Raw genomic sequence first — 26,335 nt, forward strand, 5'->3', positions numbered from 1 at the left:
TGGATTACGATTGCCATGCTTTATCCATTTGAAATGCTGCATATAAATGAAGATAGCCTGCAAATGTGACAAGTAATCCAAGTGATCTTCATTCACAAGAATTTAGAGGCATTTGAGCCCCTCTGGGTATATGACCACTGACCCGCTGGGGGGCGTGCCGCACAGTTTGAATTCTTGTGTCTTAGGAGAGAGTTCCTAGAGGGCCAGTGGTCTTTAACTTTAGTCAACATTGTTGCAAGAGTTCTCTCAAGATCGTATGAACGATCTTGCATGCCTGGAAGGAACAAAGCAGTTAGTTAGAAACTGCTCACTAAATGATGTGGCAACTAATAACAGCTGATTATAAGAAGAATGTACCAAGATGGATGAGAAGCACCAATACAAGTGGCGTGGTGGTCAGCAGACCTGAAATCACCAAATGAGGAAACAGTGTAATGACATCTCTGAGAACCCTGCTTGAAATCCAAATGCCCATCTCCCGAATAAAATGATATTGGGTCATACTCACAAGGGTGGCAGTATTCATTTATGGCATTTCACTGAATTCCCTTTCGAAAGGTTCGAGCAGGATCAAGCGTAAAAGTATTGTGGGGACGAGGCTTGACTGCCTAAGATGGCAGCCGCCTAAAACCAGTGCTCCGAGCCAGCCTACAGAAAAATCCTGCTGGTACTGGCGGCTAAGGGACCCCCCCCCACGCACACCAAACGGGGGGGGCCCACTTACAGAGCCGGACTGAAGTGGTGAAGTCCCTGGAGCTGCGAGCCGCCTGTGGAGGGCAGCGCGGACCTGACGGCCGAGCCGGCGAGTCGGCCACGTAAGCCACAGATCTAGGGAGTGGCTGCGGACGCAGCGGTGGGCGCTGTGCAGGTGTGCATGGTGGAGCCTGGGGGGTGGCTGTGGAGCGGTGACGAACATTGCGCTGACTGCGGCCACCAGTGGTGAGGAGCTAGAGGAGAAGCCTGGCCGACTCCTGAGGGGCTCCTGGGGGCCCATGCTAGAGCTGCTAAACTCCTGTGTGCAGCAGATGCAGGAGTGGACTGGAGTGGTGAAGTCCCTGGAGCTGCGGGCCCCCTGTGAAGGGTAGCGCAGGCCTGATGACCGTGCAGGCAAGAGGGCCGCGTATTTGGGGAGCGGCTACAGACGCTGCGGTGAGCGCAATGCAGGTGTACAAGATGGAGCCTGGGGAACAGATGTGATGCCACAGCGAGCGTTGCGCTGACTGCGGCCACAAGTGGGGAAGCGCTGGAGGAAAAGCCCGGCTGACTCATGAAAGGCCCATGGGGACTGATGTTGAGGCTGCTAAGCCCCTGTGTGCATTGGAAGTAGTAAACAACCCCAGCAAGAGGCACGCTGGCACCTCGGGCATGACCGGTGACGCACTGAGGGTGTATACCGGATTTACCCCCTGCACTGTGTACTGACGTCGTTGTGGGGACAAGGGACACCTTACGAGACCAGAAGTGTGCAACAGGAGGTATCTGCCACCAGGTGAGGAGACAGAGTGGAAGCGGAGGGTGCCCCCGGACTTTGTGGCCCCTGGGTGGAGGGGAGTTGGAGGTGGAGGCCCCCCCCCCCCAGAGGATTGGTGGGGGTTTGCTCTGCCCCAGTCTCCCCCCTGCGGACATTGAAAGGCTTGATTGGGGAGTATCGGGTGGGGCATCCAGGGATGGGATTACCCCCACGGTGGCCCCAGCCTGGCAGGCGACCCCGCCCTAGTGACTACAGGAGAAACTGGAGTGGAAATGGCTGTGAGGGCAGAGACCTGACTCACACGTGAAGGATCGTTTGGAGAGGCTGTCTTGTTGAGTGTGGGGACCTACAAACAGTTGACGACCGGTGCACAGAATAGTGGGGCTCATCGTATTACTTGACACTGGGCGGAGGTGGCTCCCGGCCTTCCACATACCTACCGAACAATGGGGAAAATCAGGCACAAGGTGCAGGGAACATTCCAAGCGGAGCAGGAACTCGCACGTCAGTTAACCAGTGGCGTGTCGGAGGAGGGTGCAGCGCCCAGTACGAAGCAGGATACACTGAATAAGATCCTTGGGGCAACTGAAGACAGTAAGTTAACCCTGAGTCAGGAAATCGGAAAGGTCTCCTCTGAACTAAGTCACTTACGAACAGTTCACCACAAGCTGGCGGACAGGGTTACAAATACAGAAACATCCCTGGAAGAGTTGCAGCCCACACGCGGAGCCCTCTGGACCCAGGTCACATGCCTGGCTGAGCAGGTTCAGGTCTTGAAGCGGCGTGCGGAAGATTCGGAGGGTCGTAGTCAGTGCAACAACATACGAATTGTTGGAATGCCTGAAGGCGTTGAGGGCACTGGTACGGTGGCCTACCTAGAAACATGGCTGCGTACTATTATGAATGAACTACCCCTTATGCCCTTTTTCGCCCTGGAAAGAGCACACCGAGTCCCTACTTGTAGACCAGAGCCGGGAAGACCACCCCGACCGATTGTAGCCAAACTCCTACACTATCGATACCGTGACCTGCTGTTACAGGCGGCTCACGAGAAGGGCCCCCGTCAGATAGAGGAGGGCAATGCCACCTTTTTCCCCAGTCTTTACACTGGCGGTTCAAACTCAACGGGCCACCTTCCTGGAGGTGAAACGAGCCCTACGAGAGGAGGGGATCCGTTACTCCTTACCGCTCCCACCTAAACTGAAGGTCATATTAGATGGCACCACATACTTTTTCCAGGAACATGACAAGGTGTGGGTGTGGTTAGAGGCCTATCATAGGGGACCTGCAGACCTCAAACAAGTGGAAGGCAGACAACCACGCTGCCGGGGCAAGAGACGACACACCAAAGACTGTCAGAAAGACAACCAAGTGACGAAACCCACCAGCCAACAGGCGCGTCAGGGAAAGATGGCTGCGCTACAGGCGGCGGCCTCCCTAACAGAGGCGAGAAGCTCTGAAGATACCCGAACCTCAGTCCTTGAATGGAGAGGATTCTACAGATATAGAATCAATGACTAGTGTGACAGAGGGTCTACCCCAGGGGACACCTCAGACATCAGCAGACATCATCTGATGTTGGGGGGTCCACGTGCTCCCAGCCTTGTTCTTTTTGCGATTTGATGATGGGCCGGTGGAGACACTGATGGTCCAGCTCTGGGCTCTATGCTGGCCCCTACCTCACCCACCGGAAGACCCGGCCGGATGACATCACCTGTTCATATTCTGGTAATTATGGTTTGGGCGGGAGGCAGTTGCTTACCTGCTCTCGGGAGGGCGAGTTGGGGAATGTTAGAACTGTTAGTTTTTGCCTGTGGTCCCTCAGACATGTGTGATGTGCTACTGCAATGGTCATTAGGGAATGGGGTGTGGGGAGGGTACAGGCCTCCTGATAGACCTCTGGGGGATATGGCTATGACACGTCCCTTTTCTAAATTGCTGTCCTGGAATGTTAGAGGCACAGGCTCAATAGCGAAACGGCACAAGATACTTGCCTACATGAAGCGCAGGGGGTACAGATCGCCATGCTGCAGGAATCTCACTTTCACACACATAGAATCGGACCGCCAGCGTAGACGTTGGTGGGGGCAGCTCCTTGCAACCATGTACTCGGCCTACGCAAGAGGAGCAGTGGTGTGGGTGAGAGCAGGGGTCCCATTTGAGCCCATCAACATTGACACTGATAAAGAGGGTCGATATATTTTAATAGAGTGGAGACCGCTGGTCTTGGGGAGTATATATGCCCCCAACCAGGACCAGCTCCAGTTCCTGCACACATTATCTGCCCGGCTGGCACGCTTTGGGGATGTCCTGTTCCTGCTTGGGGGAGACTTTAACGGGGTGCTAGACCCGGAATTGGACCGTTCTACTGCTCCACTGCGGGGGCTGCTGCCGTCAGGGTGGCCAGGGGCATGGTGACCTGGATCTCACACTGGGACCTAGTTGATATCTGGTGTCTTCAACATCCTCTTGACAGAGACTACTCTTACTACTCCCCCCCACCACGTGCATACTAGAATAGATAAAATACTCTGCTCAACCTCTCTTGGTAACTTGGCAATGCACTCTGAATACTTGGGCCGGACAGTCTCTGACCATAGTCCACTGTTGATCCACCTAGCCACGACTGAGATTTGTCAACCTATTCCGACGTGGCGCCTACACCCAACAGCGCTGGAAGATGATTTATTCATTCAGCACTACTAAATAGGCTGTCAGAATATTTGACACTTAACCGGGGCTCGGCGACCAGTAGGGGCACGGAGTGGGAGGCCTTAAAAGGTGGTTGTGAGAGGCCACTGCTTAGGGCAGACGGTGGGCATCCGCCGAGACCTTGAACGGGACATCTCACATTTAGAGGATGACCTACATAAAGGCGATAATGACTTAGACGGCTCACCGGAAGCTCATGCTAGACTGCTGGAGCTCCGGGGGAAATACTAGTCGGCGCTAGAGTGTCTTAGATGCCATGACTATAGGACCTATCTGACCAAAATACACGACGAGGAAAAGCTGGGAGGCTGCTGGCATGGCTGATTAGGCCAACCACCCGCTTGTTGACTGAAGGGGGAAATACTTACACAGCTACCCAGATCAATTCCAAATTTATGGAATACTATAAATCCTTGTATAACTCCATACACGTGGATTCCACCGCCGTACGAGAGGGCTTTCTGTCTGCCCTGCCTAGGACTGTTCTGACTGATACAGATAGGGATAGGCTTGGGGTACAGATCTCTATAGGAGCGATTAAGGAGGCCATCAAGACACTGGCGGCGGGCAAGACTCCGGGTGCAGATGGTTTGCCCCCAGAGTTTTATAAACTGAGTTGCGATGTCCTGGCCCCTAGATTAGCGGAGATGTACACTGAAGCCTTTGAAACCAAACTGTTACTGGCCACGACTAGGGAGGCCATAGTGATCCCATTACCCAAGACCACACAGGTTGACCGACGGGTTACTGACTTTAGGCCACTGTCCATGCTCAACACTGATTTTAAGATCCTTAGTAAAGCACTTGCCGCGAGACTCCTGCCGCATAGGAGTACCCCCATACACCGAGATCAGAATGGGTTAATCCCTACCCGCAGCACCTCTAATCTCCGTCGGTTATACTTCCTGCTATATGACGACACCCACCCCCAACATCTGGCAGAAATGATTGTGTCGGTGGACTTTGAAAAAGCCTTCGACACAGTGAGCTGGGAAATCTTAGATGCCACTATGGCATGGCTAGGCTTGGGGGAGACCTGGGGTGCCTGGGTCAGGCTGCTTTACACACAGCCTATGGCCTGGGTTAAAATGGGAAGAACGATCTCCTGTAGCTATGAGAAACACAGAGGAACCCGGCAATGATGCCCTCTGTCCCTCTTGCTGTTTGCCATTACCATAGAACCCTTAGTGGCGAGGCTCAGGGACAGGGTACAGGAATGGGGTATGTGTAGGTGGGGAGGTTTCCATATAGTCTCTCTGTACGCAGATGATCTGCTTATCTACCTCCGCAATGGCCCGGAGACATTGCCTCAGGCGTTTCAGCTGTTGGACGAGTTTGGAGCATGTTCTGTTCTTCGCATTAACAAGCGTAAGACTTATGTCTTTCCGCTGGCCCGGGGAATAAACCGCCCGCCTTCTTGCCCAGAGGAGGTTTCCTGGGCACAGCATACTTTTCGCTACCTGGGCATACAGATATACCATGAGATGCAGGACCTCAGAGGTGGCAACTTAAGCCCAGCAATTAGAGCCTTATGGTCTAGTGCTGCTTTCTGGCACTCTCTACGCCTACCGACTATGGCCCGGGTGTCTGTTATTAAGATGGTAGCATTGCCCAGACTGCTGTATTACTTTGCCAATTTGCCTGTCACCTTTCCCCCCTCATGGTTCCGACCATTGGACATGTTGCTCAGGGAACTGATATGGGATGGTGGGAGACAACGAGTGCCGCTGACCACTTTGAGACTGCCCCGAGACAGCAGAGGACTTGGAGTTCCTGACTTCGAGTTTTACTTCCTAGCGGCTTAGTTACAGTGGCTGGCGCGGTGGCTCAGCGGAGTGGGACTGGAAGATCTGACGGTGGACGGAGGAGACCCCAGCAGTACTGGGCTAGTGACAGACTGCTCTTACCTACCGTACGTGGCATTCAGAGGGGAGTGTTGCTAAAGACAGCCCTTGCCAACTGGCGGAGAGTCCTGAGAAGCACACACAGCAGTGCCTTATGCGTCAGCTATCCCACTTGTGGGAATGCCTTGTAGAGAACCCCCTCTCTAGCTTTACACAGCATCAATTACGCTGCTGGACGGCGGCAGACTTGAACACATTTGGAACACTATACAGTCAGGGATCACGGATACCGTTTGACGACCTTGTGGAACAGAGTGGCCTGTCTCGTGGACAGTTCTTGACCCATGAGGCGATAAGAGGAACTATCCGAGCCCTCTGGAAAGGGGCAGAGGGTGAACCTCCCACACACAGGATATTACAGACTATGCTCTCCACTGGGGGGGGGCTCACATTTGGTCTCAGGTTATACAGGGCGCTGCTGGCTTCGGTACAGAACCCGATGGGTGCTCTGTGGACTAAGTGGGATAGGAACCTAGGCAGGCGCCTCTCAGATGGAGAGTGGGAAAGAATTCTTGCGTATGCTCCCTTGGTATCCCAAAACACCCGACTGAAATATATACAATACAACTACACTCATACGACCTTCTTAACCCCATGGCCTACACTCCTATACAAGGGGGCTGGGTTGGGATGCCCATGGTGCAGTTTATTAGAGGCAGGATTTGGGCACATGACATGGGAATGTCCACAACTGCAACAATTTTGGAGGGAGGTTATTCATAAAATTCACAATACACTACATAGACGACTAGAACCCACAATGGAAGTATGCCTCCTGGGGCTCTTCAATCGACCACACCCCAAGAAAGTGGGCAATAGATTTGTGGATATGGCTCTGGTGTTGGCCAATCGTTGAATATCCATGACATGGAAAAACGCTGAAGGTCCTAACCTTCAGATTTGGACATAGGATGTCACAAGGTGGGGAAGAGAGGAGATGAGTGTCTTAAAGATAGAGGAGAGCAGAGGGCTGAGGCTTAGGCCACTGGCTCCACTGTGGTCATAGGTGATGGATAGCTGGGAGAATGGTGCCATGGGACTAGAATCTGACCACGAGAGTGATACTGAAAGCTCAATGTTTATAGGAGGGAATGTACGGAGGCTAGATCTGTGTTGTCCCCAAGAGTCCCAGAGATGGGGCATATGGGTGGGTGGATCAGCCCACCCCCCTCCCCCTCCCAGCCAGCCCATGCATTGAGTACGGGACAGTCTTTGAACGCTGATGTTTAGGTTTAGTGTTGCCGCACAACCGGAGTATGCACGTGTAGGGATCATGGGCAGATTGTTCGTTTTGTTTCTCCTAGTTCTGTTATATTCTTGATTCATTCCTGGATATCTCACCTGATGCGCACTGCAGGCCTCGACTGGGTTGGGAAATCTCTAGAATACATATAAAGCTCTTTTGCAGGCATCAACCAATAGATTACAGAGATATGAAAATTTCCACCCACTACCCCCCACTAACAACGAGGGCTACTAAGAAACATTGAACACCTTGCTATGATAATCATATCAACAACGGGGTGATAACTAACAATTAAAAAGGTACTAACATGCTGCTGTGAAAGTACGATTTGCCTATGAGATGTATGGGTATCATAGATACGACTGTTATGTAGTATGATGTACAGTATAATAAGCGCTATGTTACACCTGCTTGAATTCCAGATGAAATGGCAATGAAATAAAAGTTTTTGAAAAAAGTGTAAAAGTATTGTGAGGGCTTGTAGGCGAGGGACACCCAGAAATGCCCTGTTTGGGGTGTCTTGAAAGCAACCCTAGATGAATACGGTCTACAAGTGGCTGAAGATCAATGATGACTGAACTGATTTCATCAATTCAGGGTTATGATTTTACGATTTATGATTTTACAGCCTCTATAATGCAGAGATGGATCTTTTGCATATTTCGACTATTGGTTTTGAATAACACTATGGCTACAACTCTTTACACCAATATTTTTTATGGAAACAGGCTAAATGGATACAATCAATCCTCAAGTAAGAGATTCTTCTGAACAAAGGCTTAAGAGTCTAACTATTATGTTTTCTGTGTCCATAGATGGCCCATCTCTGATTTGTCAAGTCCATAGATGTGTTACTTTTGACTCTGTAAATAGCAAAAACTTACCATGATACCACCATTTTGTTTTCTTTGGATTCTTGTTACATGTTCTTACATAAAATGAATTATCAGGAGGCCGCCTCTGAAGAGAAAAGAAATATGCATATTTTACCCTCCATGTGCCAAGAGAAGTAACAGAAGATATTATATAATATTTTACATCGGCTTTACAGTAGCAAGAGCGACTACAGCACCATCCAAAAGTAGGCACCAGAATTCAATAATTCATGTGCTCAGACAAAGAGGCTCTGGAGTGTCAGATTTCGCAGTGACCTGTAAGTAATACCGTACTAGGTATCTAAAGAAGGCACACCTAAGTCAGTCACTAATTGCAAAATGCAAGACATCAACAGAAGCAAGCGCATGACAGCATGTGTTTTCAGCGTAACTTCCAATGACAGCCATGATCCCCAGGCTTAAGTTGCTGACCGGCTTCAACAATTATTCAGGATATATTGACTTATTATCAGTAATGTAAGCAAACACAAGCCCTAGGTTTCAAAACACACAAACATTCTAATCATACCAAGAGATTCAATGACTTTACATGTTAAAAGAAAATAATTAGGAATAGTAAAAGTCTAAATGCTTTACTATGTTATCAGAGTCTTCACTCACTAATAATCAATGTTGGCCTATTATTTTTTACCTCCAATTTTGTGATACGCTGTTTAAAAGGAAAACCTTATAAATTTAATTATACACCTGGTCCTATCCAAAGATCCCAGTGCCATGCTTATTGTGTTTTTACATTTAAGGAATGCACCTGACGAAGTAGAAACTGCTTCATCCCCTTAATGTACTTCTTCATGCATCTTGAATACCAATATTTGCTCTGATATTGGAGAAATAGAAACATAATTGTTTTAAGCCAAAGTAGGCTAATACTTAGGTGCATCTCAGCCAACAGAGTGTAGCTATCACTAACACGTCCTGGAACAGTAACCAAATATATATTTGCCAAATGTCCTGTGCCTGGCAACAGCAAATACTTGTAGGTTTTGCAGAAGAATTGATCCGCATGGGCAATTATGTTTTGTTCGAGGGTGTAGATTGAGACAGCCCCACTGATTATAAAGCACTGTTTATCTATTGTTTGTCCATACAATTTCTGTTCTGCATTCGCAGCATATAAAGAAGTCAGTGAGAAGGTACGTCTGCCATTTCTCAGTATAGCACAACACTAAAAGCTCCCAGCTAGCACAAAACGAATGGTACCCGATGAGTGAGAGAGTCCTAAAATAGGTTCCCTGCCACATATTGAGTCAAATATTTACATCCACATTGGCTCACTGAGATTTAACAAATGGCTACTCATCCACTTATATCTCAGCCAGAAACAGGAGGGAGTGGTAGGTGAAGATATTACAAGAAAGAAGATGTTGTAATCTTGTCATTTCAACTTCTTGTCCACACAAACTAGTAGGTCTATAGCTTTTTGGAAGGAGCTGCACCTCTTGGTTACGAGACAGAATGCTTCAATCAAAATTATAGCACTACCTCATCTGCTGTAGTATTTGGTAAATACACTTTTTAAACGTACCCAGCCTTTCTTTGGGGAGAAACAATCTCTCATGAGCTGCTTGATTTGGAATGGTAAAAAGAACAGATGATGGACGGAATGCTGAACAATGCAAACATTCACCCCAGTCACAAAGATCTGGGTTTAATCCATCGCTTTTTTACCCACCACGCCACCCCAGTTTGGACGCGGCCATATGCAGATCGGTCTTGACCCTGTTCCCCATGGGAGCAATCCAGCCAGGTGATGCAGAGTGAACAATATACCATAGCGCTTAAAATAACTGTTTCACTGCTGTCAATCTTTTTCCAATGAGGTGCTGGATAATCCCAGAATGTGCCAGGGGTGGCACGCTTGGAGACAAACTTAACTTGTAGTAAAACAGAAGGAAACAAATGGAATTTGATAGCATTTGAGAGGGGAGAATGCATTTACATCATGTGTCAACAGCATGTTTTCTTCGACTGCCATTGTTATCATGCAAAAGATTTAATGTATGTGCTGTAATGACTTGAATGTCAAAACCAATTGTTCATTGTTGTTGTGTTCTTTTTGCTACAATCTGAAAAATACAATAAAGTATTTCTTTTTTTAATTAGGCGTTACTCAGCGCTCTGGTGTGTCAAATGGGACATGATGTTGATTAGGACGGAAATACATCATTTATTTACTTCCTTCACTTTGAAAAGAAATAGCCTCAATTTCTAAATTTAGAAGAGCATACTGATATGATTGACAATTTCTGTTACTGAAGTAATGTGGAGGGAGTGACAGTAACAGAAGAGCATAATCCTTTGAATGAACTCACATTTTTAAAATAACGTTTTTTTATATTGTAACACTGAGAAAACAATAAGATGTTTAATCTGTACCAATTTTAAAGGGAATGAATGGAACGTTTGGGGGTGCCATATTTAGCTGTGAATACTACTAAGCACTGAAGACCTTATATTTAGAACAGGCTTCTAATATTGTACCAAAATGGTTAAAATGAACTATCAGAAAAAAATGGTTTATATATATAGAGGCAAACAAGTGAATGTTTTGCTGTATTCTATATGTGGTAAAAGAGAAAACATTTATATGCAGACACCGGGTCCTATATCACTGATCAAGGGTATCTGGGAAATCATAGAATGGAAGTTGTATTCTTTCAGCAATTGGCTCTCACTTGGCAGAGTCCATTGAACTGTGCAGCAACTCATGTCTGTGTTCATGAATTGGTTCAGTAAATGTATTCAGTTTGTGGCCTAACCTTCGTTATAACTGAAACTTAGTAAGTAAACCTTCAAATGGCACCTTAAAATCCCATTCAGCTAAAGGATAACATAAGGGTTGCTTCTAGGTTCCACTATTAAGGTAAAGTTTGTTCAATTCGCTCACAGCAGTCTGCTCAGGATCAAGGACAACAAAAATGCAAAAAATGCAATGCAAGTACGCCCAACCACTGCAGCACAAACCCTTTGCCAGTTTGCAGTAACCACTATATATTTGAAGGACAGAGGACTGTGTGACAAATGCAAAATATGCATCCTTAAGTTCAAGAGGCGCCAAATAGAACATATGGTTCATCAATGCAAAGCTTTTACCGTCCAGGTGACCACTCTAAGCAAATACACTGAACTGTATTTTCGACTTGTATTACAGAAAATGGCTGACTGATGAAAATGTTTATACGTTGGTAGATTTAATTATTTGACATTATTGCCATTGTTCTCAGAATTCTCGTTTATTACATGCAAATACAAGCACTGAAACTGAGCAAGATTAGTGATGGTTTGCTCGAAAAGAAAAAACAAAACAAAAAAACAACTCAAAATATTTTACATTTGGAGGAAAAAAAGCCAAGAGAGTTTTAGAGGGTGACAGACAGATTTGCTGACCTATTGAACTATTTGCTCTGACCTATAAAATGCACAAAAAGAATATGTGCAACTTGAAAAAAGAACGTGTCCCACATTTTTTTAAATTATAGTGCAATATTTAAGGCCACTCAAAGGCATCATTTAATAAAAACGTTTGATGCACATCAATACTTTAAAAAAAACAATGGAGAAGTAATGCAAGTCTGTTCTGGGTTCATACATTAGATATGTGCAGTCACAAAGGAGCACTAGACAGTCCATGCAGTTACTTTGTTTATGAATTCACAAACATTTACAGAAGTGAGCCTGGAAATCCTCAACAGTTGCAGTTCCTGGTATATTTATAGCAAACATTTGTGAATTCAATTTTTACCTGAATAATTCTACAATCGTATAATTTTGCTCATGTGAAAAGAGAAAATCTGATGCTCGATGGCATATTCAGTTTTTAAAGCTTTTTGTCTCTGGGGAAATTGTTTCCCTACACAAGAAACATCTTCCTGTACATTGTACTCCTACCCTTTGTTAGTAGTAAATGTCAAACATTTTTTAGAGCGGGGAGGGATTGGAGAGGAATTGGAGAAGGTCCTTAAGCATTTACTTTTATGTGTAAGCACAAACTCACTTAGCATTCCAGGCCTGAAACTGCCACTCCTCCGCACCTTCGAGCAGTAAGTAGATTTGTTTACATGATAATCTTCATGTGTGCAAATACTTTTTATGTGAGCAAAAGAAATATTTTATGCGTGTAAGCCAAATTTTTCATGCATATACAGCTTCAGGAAGTAGGCCCATAACATTTGATAAGATTGTGCAGAGATAATCAACATGCAAAAGCTAAACGTCCCTTTTCATCAAGAACTTGGCAAACAAGGACACTGAGGCACAGTGATGTTTAGTAATTGGATAAAGATTTACACAAACAAAATATGGTAAAGTGGAGAAGATCAAACTGTAAGCGAACTCTTTGATCCTTAGCTGCCAACTTGGGAATTTGACTGCTAGGTTTATTTAAAATAATATTTTGTAGAGTCGAGTAAACACTTGAAAGTAAATTGGTCTCATCAATTCACAAGAAGTTTCCATAGAAATTAAAGAAAGAACAATGGTATAATTTGATCAAAATATTCTCAATTCTGCTTATTTTTCTAAACTCTGGCATAATGCAAGTGCTTGGATATTCATTGCCGTACCATGATCAGAATGACTGCATTCATTTAATGAGCCTTTGCATGGCAGACATAAATCAATATTTAAAGATTGGACATGTACAGATCCCTAGCTTTATCCAGAGTTGGGTACAATCATTAGAGGGGCATTATCAGAGAGGCTTTATAAAAAAGTTCTCATAATGAGAATGCTGCCATAATTTGTCACCTCATTACACTGCGCAAACAAGACATGTTTTTATATCAAGAAAAGTGGATCACTAAATGATCTCAAACCTTGGAGAAGTATATGTTTCATAAAATTCCAAATCTCTGACGACTATCTTCCAGTAGCTTCACCATCTATTTCACGATGCCAAAACCATGCCTCAATTTACCGAAATCTCTAAACACGTTAATAAAAGCAATATTTTTTCCAGGCAGCAGCAAATCAACATTTTGTTCAACATATTCTTTTTGCATGTCAGCCCTGAATAAACGTGTTCATCAATACATTACTTAACCTTGCCAGTAGGGAGTTAGATTGATTAATATTGGGTTGTGATGGGAAAATGTTCCAGGCAGAATACCACATTCCACTGTGTAGTCCTCCTAAGTGACTGCAAAAAAAGAACTAATGAGGAGCAAGCATTGAAAGGCAGACCAAAACTTTGTTAAAAAAAAAAAAACTACATGATTCTGAAAAGCATACAGCAGTCATGAGTAAATGTCCCAAACGTATTGGCTTGCATTTTGTCTGAGTAGTGAACTTCAATTCAATAATTGATATAGAGCTGGCCAAGAGTTTGTGTGAAGTCTCTGTAAAGTTCAGCTTGCAAAGTAAAGGAACTTCGAAGTAAACACTGATCTACATATACACCTTTAGATTTTTGGGGATTCTGGTGTTGGAACCTCTTCACTTACAGTCAGACATGCCATGTCTGTATTCAAAGCAACACTATCAGCTATGTAACTAAAAAAAAAACACACAAAACCACAAAGTCCTCTCACAAAAGAGAATAGTCGCTAAGGTATGTTGCAGGGAGCTGGAGATGTAGCATACATAGATTATTGGAATTCAGGTGTTAATGTCTTCTACGCAAGAAAAGTGAAATTCCACCTTAAAGCAATGCTTCCCAGTCTAAGCTGCGGCTAAGCTTGTGATAATAAATCTCAGTTGTATATTGCAAGCAATCATATAGGGAAGATGTTGCCAATTTTATCTTTGATCAAAGGCAAGGGGTGTTCTTTCGAAGAACAGAAACTGCTGGGCACTTGAGCAGCCAGAAGAGATGTGTGCTTTTTTTTAATACCAATATCAGACCTTTCATACTCAAGCCTGACACAGGTACTTCAATAATCATCAAAATGTTAAAGCACGAGGACAATGTCTTCTCTCCAGGCATTTCAAGAGCTGCTGATAACTTTACTAGTTGCATTTGGATAGGCTTTTAATCTCTGAGCAATGTGGCAAAAGGTGATCGGCTTTATTAAAATACTGGGGCTCATCCTCAGGGTTTCCTCTGGTTTAGCTGTAACGTAGATGTGTAAGGTTGAACCTGAAGTTACTTCCGGACAAGTTGTGGGTTGCTACACTGGCCAGGTTAATCATAAATCGAGGTGATCATGTTGATAGCCCATAGACGGCTGCTGGAACCAATGGAACGAACAGTGGTAATTCTGAAAGGAAACTGCTTACCACCCCAGAAATTGGTAATCTTAGAGCCTGAAAGTGCAATTTAAGCTATCAATAAGTAGTTGTTTGAAACTGGTAAATGTTTCCATCGATGCTACTTGTACGGAGGGCTTATTAAAATATATACATGCAATGCTCTAAGTGTATGACAACACAATAAGGAAACAATTCCGAGGTAAGACCAATATTTTCTGAAAAAGGCCCATGTGAAACAAAAACGAGAGAAACAGTCAATACAATGAACCAGAAGTCACTCCAATTAAAGTCTATAAGGTAAGAGAAATCTAAAAAAAATTCTTCATATGTATATTCTATTCAAATACAATGAACCATTAGCAGTGCAATTATTTTATGACTTTTCCTCTGTGCTTTGAAAAACACTGTATACCTAGCTGTCTGGACACTATATTCGGTGGGCTCGGTCCGCTCCTCTTCCGATGCCTTAGAGAAGATTACAAGTTCTGCAGGCCCAGAATTGAAGAATCCTAGTTCCTGAAGATAAGAGAGCACTGAATTTGCATGCATGAGTTTGTGGCCCTAGCAATCGCCCCTTGCTTCATGATGAAGATGTATGTATTGCTCAACTCCTTGTGCAGTACAGACTGTAGAGCTCTCCTCCAATGAGTCACAAACAGCAGAGCCATACTTAGCTGCACAGCTTTTATCTCAGATGTGTAAATATCCATCTATGTTTCTATTGTCTTCTATTTCATGAAAATCTTGGAGAGATCAACACAACATAGACTAGCGCATACATAAATCGTCATAGACAACTCTTGTGGGACAGGGCACCATGGGATACTGAACAGATAGACTTTCATTTCGACATTTAGGTACCTGAAGTGCACCAAGAACATATTTCTATTGTAAGGAAAAACAAAGATATACCCCAATTCTGTATTCAGAACTCAGTCACCAGCAGAAACAGATGAACTGATGAAAGGCAAAAAGTTATTGCCATCAAGATCTGTGAACTTTGATGTAGTCTCCTGCTTTTCACATTGAAAAGTAATTCTTCTTGGAGACCCCCTTGATATTTGAATCATTGTATACCTAGCAAAAATGAAGATACATCTATTATTATTTCTGAATGGTAAACAGGGCATGGGTTGTTGAGGTAAAGAGGGAGAGCATAGAAATCTTCCCACTTTGTGCTGTTAAGGAACTGCAGCCATCCTTCAGGTGGATACAAATAGGATTCTCAGGACTACGAAGAGCCCCCTCACCAAAATAAGTTGCTTGATAATATTTGTCTATCTATTTTCCCTTTCAAATCATTACTGCAAATGCCTTCTGCTGTGTCAAGAGCTTTTGTGTGCCTCAACATCAAGGGAAATTGGACACCCTAGAAGAAAGCGAGAAAGCTCATGGTCACGACTCCATCTTGTGCTCTATGTATGGTGGGTATTACTCGACGGCCTCATTTATATCCCTCCCCTCTGTCTCGTGTACTCCATGGCCCCTCCCCTACCCCAAAGGCCTGTACTATTGGCCCTTCAGTTATGATGCTATGCAAGGTTAGGCGAGCTTGCACCTTCAGATTTCATGTGCCATTTTAGGATAGTCATGTTTCCACTGTGAACCACTGTGTTGTACCATCATGCACTTGGGTTCCGTTGAACTTGTTGTCATTTACCGTTTGCACCTGCAGCCTGTTAAGTCATATTCATTTGTATGTAACATGTGCCTTTCCTCAAGTTCCTTTGGAAGCCTTCATGTGAGGCACGTGCCCTTCTGGAACACTCTCTGCTTCCTGGATAAATAGCCCCTTTGAGCATGCATCGAGGCTAGGCCTCGTATCTGGATGCGGAGCTGCACTAGATCTTCCGGTGTTCCTGTCCAGTGCAAGGTTTGTCCTTGCACTCATCTCCTGAGTTGCCAGGGCCTTAATTGCTTCAGTCCTGCGCAACCTCACCCCGGAACTCATATTCAGATTCATCTGGAAACCTTCCAGCGCTCTAGTCTTCCAAGTCTTTTCCAATGACTGCGACAGAGATGTCTGCCAAATGCTTCCAGAGTCTCCCTCCATGAGATACAATTTCGCCTCTTCTCAAACATCTTGCAATGACCCGCCTGCCCCTTCAAAACCCAGCTCAAGTGCTAATCCAGGCTAAGTACTTGGCCCCAGGTCAGTGCGCAGTAATCCTTGGTAGTATCTGCAGGACTGTCTGTTATCTCCTGGCTCATCCTGGCTCTGGACCATCTCTCCAAGTCTTGGCTTCTGAACTGTGTTGATCACGAACTCCTGAACCAACTTATACCTCCAACGTATGTATGCATGGAGAGTAATTGTTTTCTGGCATACTTTAGGAGGGCACCCAACTCCAACCTTGTACCGAGTGCAGCCGTGTTTTCCAGCATTTCGGAGTGCCCACGAATCCAAGCTACATATCGAGAGCAACCTTATTTGTAGCATATCTTCGGAGTGTCTCTAACTTCAATCCATGTTTTTAAACACATTCTTGGAAGTGTCAGTAACTCCAACCTTGTGCTGAGAAGTAACCTTCTTTCACGTATTGCCTTGCTTCCGAGTTTAGCCCATGTACCACTTCTGCCCAGAATAATCTTGTTTTGTGTGTATTCTCATTCCAGAGTTTAGCCCATGTACTGAGTACAACCTTGAGAGTGTCACTAACTCCAACCTTGTGCCATGTATAGAACTTGTTTCATGTTTACCTAATTCCGAATGTAATCCATTTCCGAAAGTAACATGGTCACTAACATACCTTGAAGGTTTGTGTAACATCTAACCGTTGTGTCTAGAGCAACCTAGAACAACCTCTTTGTGTTCCTTTACAAATCCAATCTATGTATGGAGTGTAATTGTGGGAGTGTCATGAGTTTACCCATGGAGTACCTTAAACACTACCCAGGGCTTCAAGTTATTCTTCAATAGTTCCAGAAGATATGATCCGGTTAAGCAGAGTAGCATGGCTGCTGAGCAGAACCAGTACCGCATGTGTTCTTTTACTATTTTGTCTCTTCCGCCCCTTCCCCAGTCACCTGGAACTAGGAGTTCTGTGTCTGTGCCCAGCTTCTTCCGGATTGGGATTTGATGAGGGGGGGGAGGGGTGGGGGGGGCGGAGGGAGAGTGATTCCAGCATCAATTCCAGTGTTTTAACCACTTATGGAACTAAGTTAGTGAAACTCATCAAGCCTCTTAAGACCAACTTGGTCCCACAACTGACAGTTATGCCTTCAGGCCCATGTAGTTCAGAATTCCATTTGCACAGTAGGATAGTAGTGAATTTGCCCGTTCCTTCAGTGCAACTGTATGTGTGGCAAAGCAACATCTAAGTATAATTTTTTGGGGATAATATTAAAGGGGCAATGGACAACAATCAAAAATCAGTCTTGCAGCCAAACATATGGGCTCGTATTTTGCAGAGCTTTAGTGACTCTATGAGTGATATAGTAGCAGGCGTGGGAGGGAGAATATTACATTTTCCCCTTGTCCCTTCGGCATTTGATACCGAATAAGATTTTATTTTGCTATGGGACGTGTTTACCTTGACTTATAATAAGTACAGATGCAACAAGTGAATGGGAAACAAAGTACTATTTAAAAGAAAGGATGGAAAACAAATTGGTGTGAAAGTTTCTTTGCCACTTAATATGGTATGACAATTGTTAGACAACTGTGTTTTACAGGTACTACCTACCACCATACTTTTCTACCACTGGTTATAAGTTAACAGTTAGCTAATGTATGGATTGGGTAGATAATGCCATTTAACATCCATCAATGAATATGTGATGAATACTATGAACTAAGCTTTGACCAGGAAGCGTAAATGCAAATTCTGCCAAAAGATGGCCAATGAAACCAAGAAGAGAAACAAATACAATTTCAAAGCTATAAAACAAATCTGTAATGTTGGTAAATCAGTCAGCCCTATGTGACTAATGAATCCATGGTGATCAGATTTTTATTGATGCCTGAATTCTACCTCAATTTTGCTAAAATCATTTCCAGTTGCACAATGTCTTGATTTCAGGCAATTACTGGAAACAACAGGTAAAACAAGCATGTACAATAGGATTCTGCATGAAGACAAAAATCATACCTTTTCTTTACAACTGGAAAGCATGCTGATAATGCTAAGGCAAACGGACTGGACAGATAGGGCTGGTGACCAATCTTCTGTTAGAATGGATAAGCAGATATGACCATTGCTATATACATGAGGGTGAACAGGAATATTATCACCAGTGAACATGACCTAAATGGAAAAGAACAAATGTTATACATTTTGGACTACTGCTGTCAACTATCAACTACATTAAAAACACTATCAGTCTTAGTACCATGCATACTGCTGATGTGTTTTAACAGCATACTAGTCCTATAGTTAATTGGGCTACAACATCCTTTCGTTACATGAATAAAAGGAATACTGCAGTAACATTCTGTTGCCTTGAATAGGGTTTTACTGTACCTGGTCACTCCAGAACCCCTGGAAGTAGCCTGTTGACAGTCATCCCTAACTAAAGGCATCTGCACCAAAGCAGGAGAACTTAAACTGATGCTATATGCTGATGATGTACAAATGCATGGTCCACGTACTTATGCCCCTGCATTATTATGGATTTTAAACTTTTCCGGTATCTCCAGGTACAAAATTAACTGACCTAACTAGGAGACCTTTCCAGTGACAACACTCCCCAACACTTCCCAGCTAGCACACATTGGCCTTATCAAACATGGGGGCAAACCATCATTTTGACAGCCTGGATTCTACCCCATAATGGCAAACGCAGGTTCATCATTTCAGAAATTCAAGGCTGGTTTTATCCTGATGAGGATTTATATTGTTAAGAGATCATCTCCCATCAAGGTACAGCTAACCAGTATGTTTAAGGATGTGTGCTACTCACTCAAAATGTATAGACCTTTATGCCTAGCTAGAAATGCACAACATAGTATTTTGGTCCTTTGACTAGAATGATTCTTACAAATTAAAAGGGTACAAAGAGATCCATGATAAACCCAACTAATTTTCATGAGAAAAAATATCTAACCAAGCTAATTTTTTAAGTAATTGACAGAAGAGAATGTGTATTGTTTGGACTCATCCCACAGAAAGCAATGTCCTTGGCGATTCTATCAACTTAGAAAGCATTTTGTAGGGAGGTCGGGGGAGGGGTTCAATAAACCCAATTAATAATGGATTTTTTTTTTCATTTAAAAAAGAAAATAAGTAATCTTTAAATAATTTGATAAAAATGTGCATCCCATGTACATTCTTTGTTATAAAACACAAGGATACACTCTAAAGTTTGACTACAAGTTTGTCACATTAACTAAGCTTGCATGCATGCTTATCTGTGCGTGAAACGGCTAACAATCCTGCAAACTATTCACAAAAATGAATAACGTTTGGGTATACACATTGCAACTTTTGTTTTCAATGTCAGAACTGAACAATGACAACGAATGTTTGTTAGCTAGTAAACAAAAGCAATAACTTGACCTACCTGAGGGGAATCAAAAGGATAGCGACCACTGAATTTAAAAAGAAGCTGAAACTTCTCCCCTTCATATAATGTACCGGTTGCACCTTCCATGTCTACAACCCACCTAAAAGATAAGGAGAAAATTGAAAACTGTACAGCGAATATCGACTTTCTGAACAGCTAATCTGATATCAACAGCAGAGTTAGCCTAGATTGGCGATTAGAAATGGATGGGGAAAAATAAATCATCAAAACTGAGTTATTCCGCAAATAGATTCATGTTTGTAGGGAATTCACAGGGTTCCCCAACTTTGTTTCCTGCCCTATTTGAACCCATGACCAGTAAGAGGTTGTTAACCAAGTTCTAAAGCATGCATTCTACCCCTATAAACATGGGACTATACTGGCAAACGCCAATCAAGATATGTGACCTTTAGGTACATCAACAGTAAAACTTTCCAGTGTGAAACAAATCATATCTTTAGACCCTCCATACTTGACATTTCACAAACATGACAGAAGCGGTGACAAGCAGCCCTATGGGTCTGGCTGCTGTGTTAACATTAAATATGTCTATAATAAAGTGTGCTTTACAGGCCCTATCACCTGCTGCATAATGTTCAGAACTCAAGCACGAAAGCAGTGGTGATCAGTATGTTTTTGCAGTAACAGGTAGAGAGTGCTAGGTTACAATAGTATCCTTTGACTCGGTTTAAAACAGCATATTTTTATATTTTGAGATAGGAGCAAGTTATTTTTGTGAAAACTGACAGAGTATTGAAATGATATACCTAGTTTTTCGGTATTAAAAAATAGAATCACTACGTTAAATCACAGTGAATCAGCAATCAAGAGTTAATAACAGCCAAAACCAAAGTACAGCTAAGAGGACCAATAGTTTGCTCCAAAGAGTGGGCCAAAAAGAAGTATAAAGTAGGTAAACAGGCTAGCACATAGTCTGCTCCGTTTACAAGGCAGAGAAAGTCTTAAGTATAAATTAAATGGCACACTGCTTTTTAAGAAAGTACAAGAAGCCCTGTCACATCTCCAAAAACAATCTTTTTTTTAGAGTTTTATACTGAAAGGCACACACTATGGTCTGGCATGACATAACAGAACTTGATAAAGATACATTCACATAAACCAATAACCTTTTAAATATACAATACATCAAATAAAACATATCTAATGAACACCTACTTTGCTGCAGGAAATGAAGGGAATGGCATGAGTGGTCCCTATAAAAACTGAGGAAAAAACCTTGAGCGTTACAAAGACAGGAGCATCCTGAGCATGGTTTCCTCCTGAGGAATGCACATTAATACAATGTATCAATATAGTAATCAACACCATAAACGCAGCTTGTATTTTGTGGATTTACTGAAATGGAAAAGCAAACCGAAACCCAAGCACTTGGAGAATAGTAGCTCACATAAAACAAAAGTGAAGTTTCTTTCTGCAAATAGGAGTGATATTTATTAATGCAAGCTGGTTGAGGCCTAGTCAGGCTAGCTTCATATAATTGAGCATTTTGTATTATTAAAACCGCTCTCACAAATCCCTCCCCACTGATGGCTTTTGAAACCCTCATAATACACTACAGTACTTCATGACCTTCTGTAGTGATAGCTTCATTTTCTGCAAGATCTCCAATTTATAAAACAGCTATGTTTCGGGGTAATAAAGTTAGTTTTCCTCCTCCTTTTGTCACAACATTTTAAACCTCCTTTAAAACAAATAACTTCCAAAAGTTTCAATATTAATAGCAGGCCCTTTGTGTTTAGGATTATAATTATTAACTGGATTAGAATGTTCTTTAGAATACCACCAGCAAAACTTTACCAATTTTAACTAAGCCATTTACCAATAGTTCCTGCAATTCTCTCTGGATGGAGATCATTCACACATTTTAGTGCCTTTTCGTGTGGTTAAAACGACAGAAGTAATTTTTCAAGCTAGAAGCTACTCGTCATTGTATACAAAATCTGAATGCCACTGTTTACTCCTTGAATTCAGTTCCCTTGTTAAGTCAAATGTTGACCAAGTTTTGACCTCATGTTATTTAGAGGCCTCCTTGGGTCTTGGGCTGGTGTATTATACATCAGCCTATTGTCAACTGTGTATTCCTCTGGATTCAGTTACACAATCTAGTGTTAGGTATATGGTTCAGTTGGAAATCCATCATTATGACAGGAGTAAGCTAGCTAACCTTCTTTCTGGGATCAAAATGTTTTAATGAAATGTGCCTATATAGTTATGAATCCCTATTTATGGGTGGCAAAGTCTGCAATTTCCCACTCCCAACTGACACGGATGCGCATGCTCTGTGACCTACGCTCACTGATCGTAGATCTCCACCCAAAGGGAACTGAAATATTGGACTGATATCTTTTCCCCAAAAAATTTCCCATGATGAATAAGACGGCTCCGTCAGTACAATTTTTAATCAACAGCTTCATTAAGAAATTACAGGTTCATGTATCAGTCATATACACACAGACACAGTGATTCACTTTGAATGGATGTTACACCACCTGTTAGACAATGGTTAACTAGTGTCACAAATGTTTTTTTTTGTCTAAAGAAATAAACAGCTGTACAATCCAGTTGTGGGATACAGCTGATTCATTTGAACCATACATAAATTGATTGAAACTTTAGCTGTAGGAGTACTTTTCTCTTGTTGCTTGAACCATAGTTACACAGCACACTCCCTTCTTCAGCCAAAAATCTAGGTGGTTTTGGATCACTATCTGCATGAGTGGCAGTCATCTCTTCTTTTATTTTAGTTAATGCAGCTGCAGTATTATTAGCCAAATGCTCCACTAAAGTAGACAACCTTCTAATCTTCAAATTATTTAAAGCCAAACCAATTGGAGAAACCAACACACCAAACTCATCCATAAGCACATGACCAAACCCACTTTTCGTTCTTTCATAACTAATTTCACTCACTTCATTCAACTAATTTACATGATGGATTTTAGGGAAACTAATGCTAAAGAACAAACCATCTACCCAGTCACTTGGAATGTTTAAATAAGCTATTTTAGCCCAGATGTGTTAAATGCCTCTACATGTAGTCCTCACCCAAAAAAATAATATAATTACTACTACAAACATGCTTGTTCCAATCAAACTGAAGTATTGCATCAGAAAACACAACAACTTTCTTCTCTTGAGAAATCCTAAGTCTAGGACGCACCTGCACGTTCTTGATTATCAGCTTATCTTTTGAATGTAGCCCCATTCCGCCATTACAACTCAAACTAACTGACACTCTCCTCTCATTATATTTTCTAATAAAATAGTACCCTGCATCAATTTACACACACTCGTCTTGTTTGTGCTGTCAGTCTTCCAATTATAAATCATAACAGACTGTTCCATATAGTAGAGGAGTCTAATACTACAACTTCAGGTATTTTCCCTATAGAAACATTATAAACTACTTTATATTCTTCCTGAACTTCCTACTGAATAATGAGGTCAAAATAAGCGCTACATGAAAGACCATAAAACGTGAAATTTGAAGGTCCTTCTGAAGGACGGAAAGAACAAATATAACCATTACGAACATTCATTATGTAATTATGAAAATCTGTTTAATGAGGATAAGTTTTTGCCCCCAAGTACCTATCAACACAATTTCTAAAATCTAATCTATCTTTAGTACTGGTATTGTGTTGTGTACTATTTATATGGACTGAAGCACGCCTGATAGTAAAGTATAAAATGACTGAGATTCCAATAGTATCACAAATAAAAAAAATATATATATTTTAGAGCCAATCAAAATCTATCTTTACAAGAAGCCACCTTCTTTCTATGAAAAGGGTCTCTCTATTCAGTCAAACAAAAAAGGGACAATGTTCAAAAATTGCCAGAAAATGTTACTATCATTGGCCTGCTGACAATTACCCATCACTGAACAGTTTTCAGCAACTGCCCAGAAATTAGGATTAAACCAATCTGTTTTAAACATAATAATTATGCCATCATGCCCCATGTGTAGGTCTGCTCACCTACCTCACTATTAGCAGTAATGTTGAATCTTGAGTACATCCTGCTTTTTCCCAACATTTCCTTTCAACCTACAATACATCACTCTCCAGATGCCGAAGTTACTCCTGTTTTTGAGCTGACAATGACAACATTCTATGTACATTTTTCACTTCCATTTCAGAATTCCTGTCCAGTTCTAAAGCATCAAACACAAGAACACATCTGTGAAAGTTATCACCCAATGAAAGCTAGACCACAAATGGAAAAAATCATGGACCATGCCAAACTTACACTGGCATTCTGTGTAGATATTATCACGCAAACTGGCCACACATCATGCTCTTCTAAGGGTAGTCAGTTCTGCTGCTTGTGGTGAAGTTACATTACACAAACATGATGCCTCCACAACATTTGTTGATGTGCAAACTGCTTGAAGAATTCAATGATGGGTTCTCTGACAAGTACCATATGCAAACAGAATCAAATCAGTCAACTCAAGTGGCATACCTTGAATGTGTGATCTTGGTCTGGTTTATAATTCAGTCACATCAATACAATTATGAATGTCATCAATTCCATCATCAGCTTCTTTTGCTCCCTTATTTGGCAAAGGCAACAATGTTTGATGATTCAGGGTATGGCAACATTTAACTGAAATGCTATCTGACACTAATATAATCTGGTCACACCTATTCAGGTGGCCACTTATGAAATGTTAATAGTATCGGAGTTATTAATGTCTCAACAATGTGGAAACACCACAATACGTGTGTTGTATACCCCACTGAAACCATCTCAATTTATACTATTACCAAAGTAGCAGCTGCAATTTTTGTAGCAGTGGCTACTAGATCTAATGTTGCAGAAAAGAATGCCATGGCACTCTTCCCACATCGGTGCTGCAGAATAATAACAGAAAACGTGCACCCTACCTTTTCATGAAAAAATTAAATAAAACTCCTACTTACAATTAGGCATTCCAAGAGCGGGCGCACTACAGAAAGTGTTTAAGCTCCAGGAAGGCTTTCATACACTTATTATGCCAGGGCACCAGATCACCAACAACATTGTACATCTGCTTTGGTAAGGGCTTTGCAATCAATAAAACGTTTGGAAACCACTGATGACAGTAGCCACCCATTCCTAGAAACAGACTTGCTTATCTCTGTGTAGTTGATCTGTTAATCCTCAAAAATACAGTAATATGTTCTTTGGGAATCTACCTCACTCCTTTTTTCAATTTGGTGGTCCTAAAATGTTTTTTTTGGCAGTACTGCATTTTAGTAGGAAACACATCTGCCACTAAATGATTTAATAAAGCAATTGTATCCAGCTTACAACCATCTTGTTTAGACTGTAATCATTCAATCATCAACATACTAATACTACTGAGTCACAAAGTAAATTTAAATGTTCAAATTCTTTCAGGATTTGTGATAAGATTGAGGGATTCTCTGTGTTTCCTTAAATATGAACACAAAACGATACAGACTATCCTCATGAACAGGGATAGAGAAAAAAGTTTGGCACAAATCAATTACTGTAAACCGTCCTGCACTGGTTGGAATTTGGAACATCACTGCTGGATTTGGTACTATGGGACAACATGAAATCACTATGTCATTTATTCTGTGCAAATCTGTACCATTCTCCATTTGCAACTAGGTTTCTTCAATCCCACTGTAGATGAATTACATGGACTACAGAGAATTTCCTTTAGAATGTTTTGCTCTATCATTTTATCAATGATGAGTATGACCCCGCCCCTTCCTCAGCTTCTTAAGTAAGCCTAGATCAAGGAGTGTGCGGATATACTGCATTTGGCTTTGCAGCGACCTGCACTGGCTGTGCTTTGAGCAACACAATCCCATTTCTTTGAAAAACCCAAACCTCCCTTTTCACAGTGTTCCTTAAATCTGAATGGAAATCCTCTGTTGAGAGCAGGGAACAATTCAAGCACTGTGCTTTTGAATTTAATTTTAAAGTCCATATTGTCATCTATAGCTTGAAAAACACCACCATCCAGTGTGCCGGGAAAGCAGGCAATTTAACTTGTCTCACTAATTATGAACTCCTGATTATTAACACTCGAACTATTAGCTGACAACTTATTAGTCATTTGTTTATTTGAATTGCCTACAACTTGGACTTCTTTTCTAGAGAGGGTTAAACTGGGAATATTCACTGGTCTCAGTGAATTTGGTAGCATCTATGTGATTAGAAAGAATATCTGATGGCCATTTACTTCCCCTTCCACAAACGGGTCACCCTAGTCTACCTCTAGATCTGCACCAAGCATGAGGTCCTTCTCTGGCACCACCATTGTGTTGAGCCAGGCATATAACCAGATTCTGTAGGAAATACGAGTAGCTGCAAATTGTGGGAAATTATCCTTAGTTACTAATTGTTTTTGCTGAAATTAAAAATTTTA

General features: G+C 42.4%; 1 protein-coding gene across 3 annotated transcripts in view; it reads right to left on the reverse strand.

Moving 5' to 3' along the window:
• UBE2W (ubiquitin conjugating enzyme E2 W) overlaps positions 1–26,335 on the reverse strand; it is a 223,414-nt gene that overhangs the window by 139,869 nt on the left and 57,210 nt on the right. For all 3 annotated transcript variants that reach the window (XM_069220361.1, XM_069220362.1, XM_069220363.1), the window contains exons 3-5: positions 19,921–20,023; positions 18,510–18,665; positions 8,218–8,293 (exon numbers count right to left, since the gene is read on the reverse strand). In XM_069220361.1, coding sequence (XP_069076462.1) covers positions 8,218–8,293; positions 18,510–18,665; positions 19,921–20,023 — 335 coding nt within the window. The remainder of the gene's footprint in view (positions 1–8,217; positions 8,294–18,509; positions 18,666–19,920; positions 20,024–26,335) is intronic.

The sequence above is a fragment of the Pleurodeles waltl genome, chromosome 2_2 (assembly GCF_031143425.1).
Source record: "Pleurodeles waltl isolate 20211129_DDA chromosome 2_2, aPleWal1.hap1.20221129, whole genome shotgun sequence".
NCBI lineage: Eukaryota > Metazoa > Chordata > Amphibia > Caudata > Salamandridae > Pleurodeles > Pleurodeles waltl.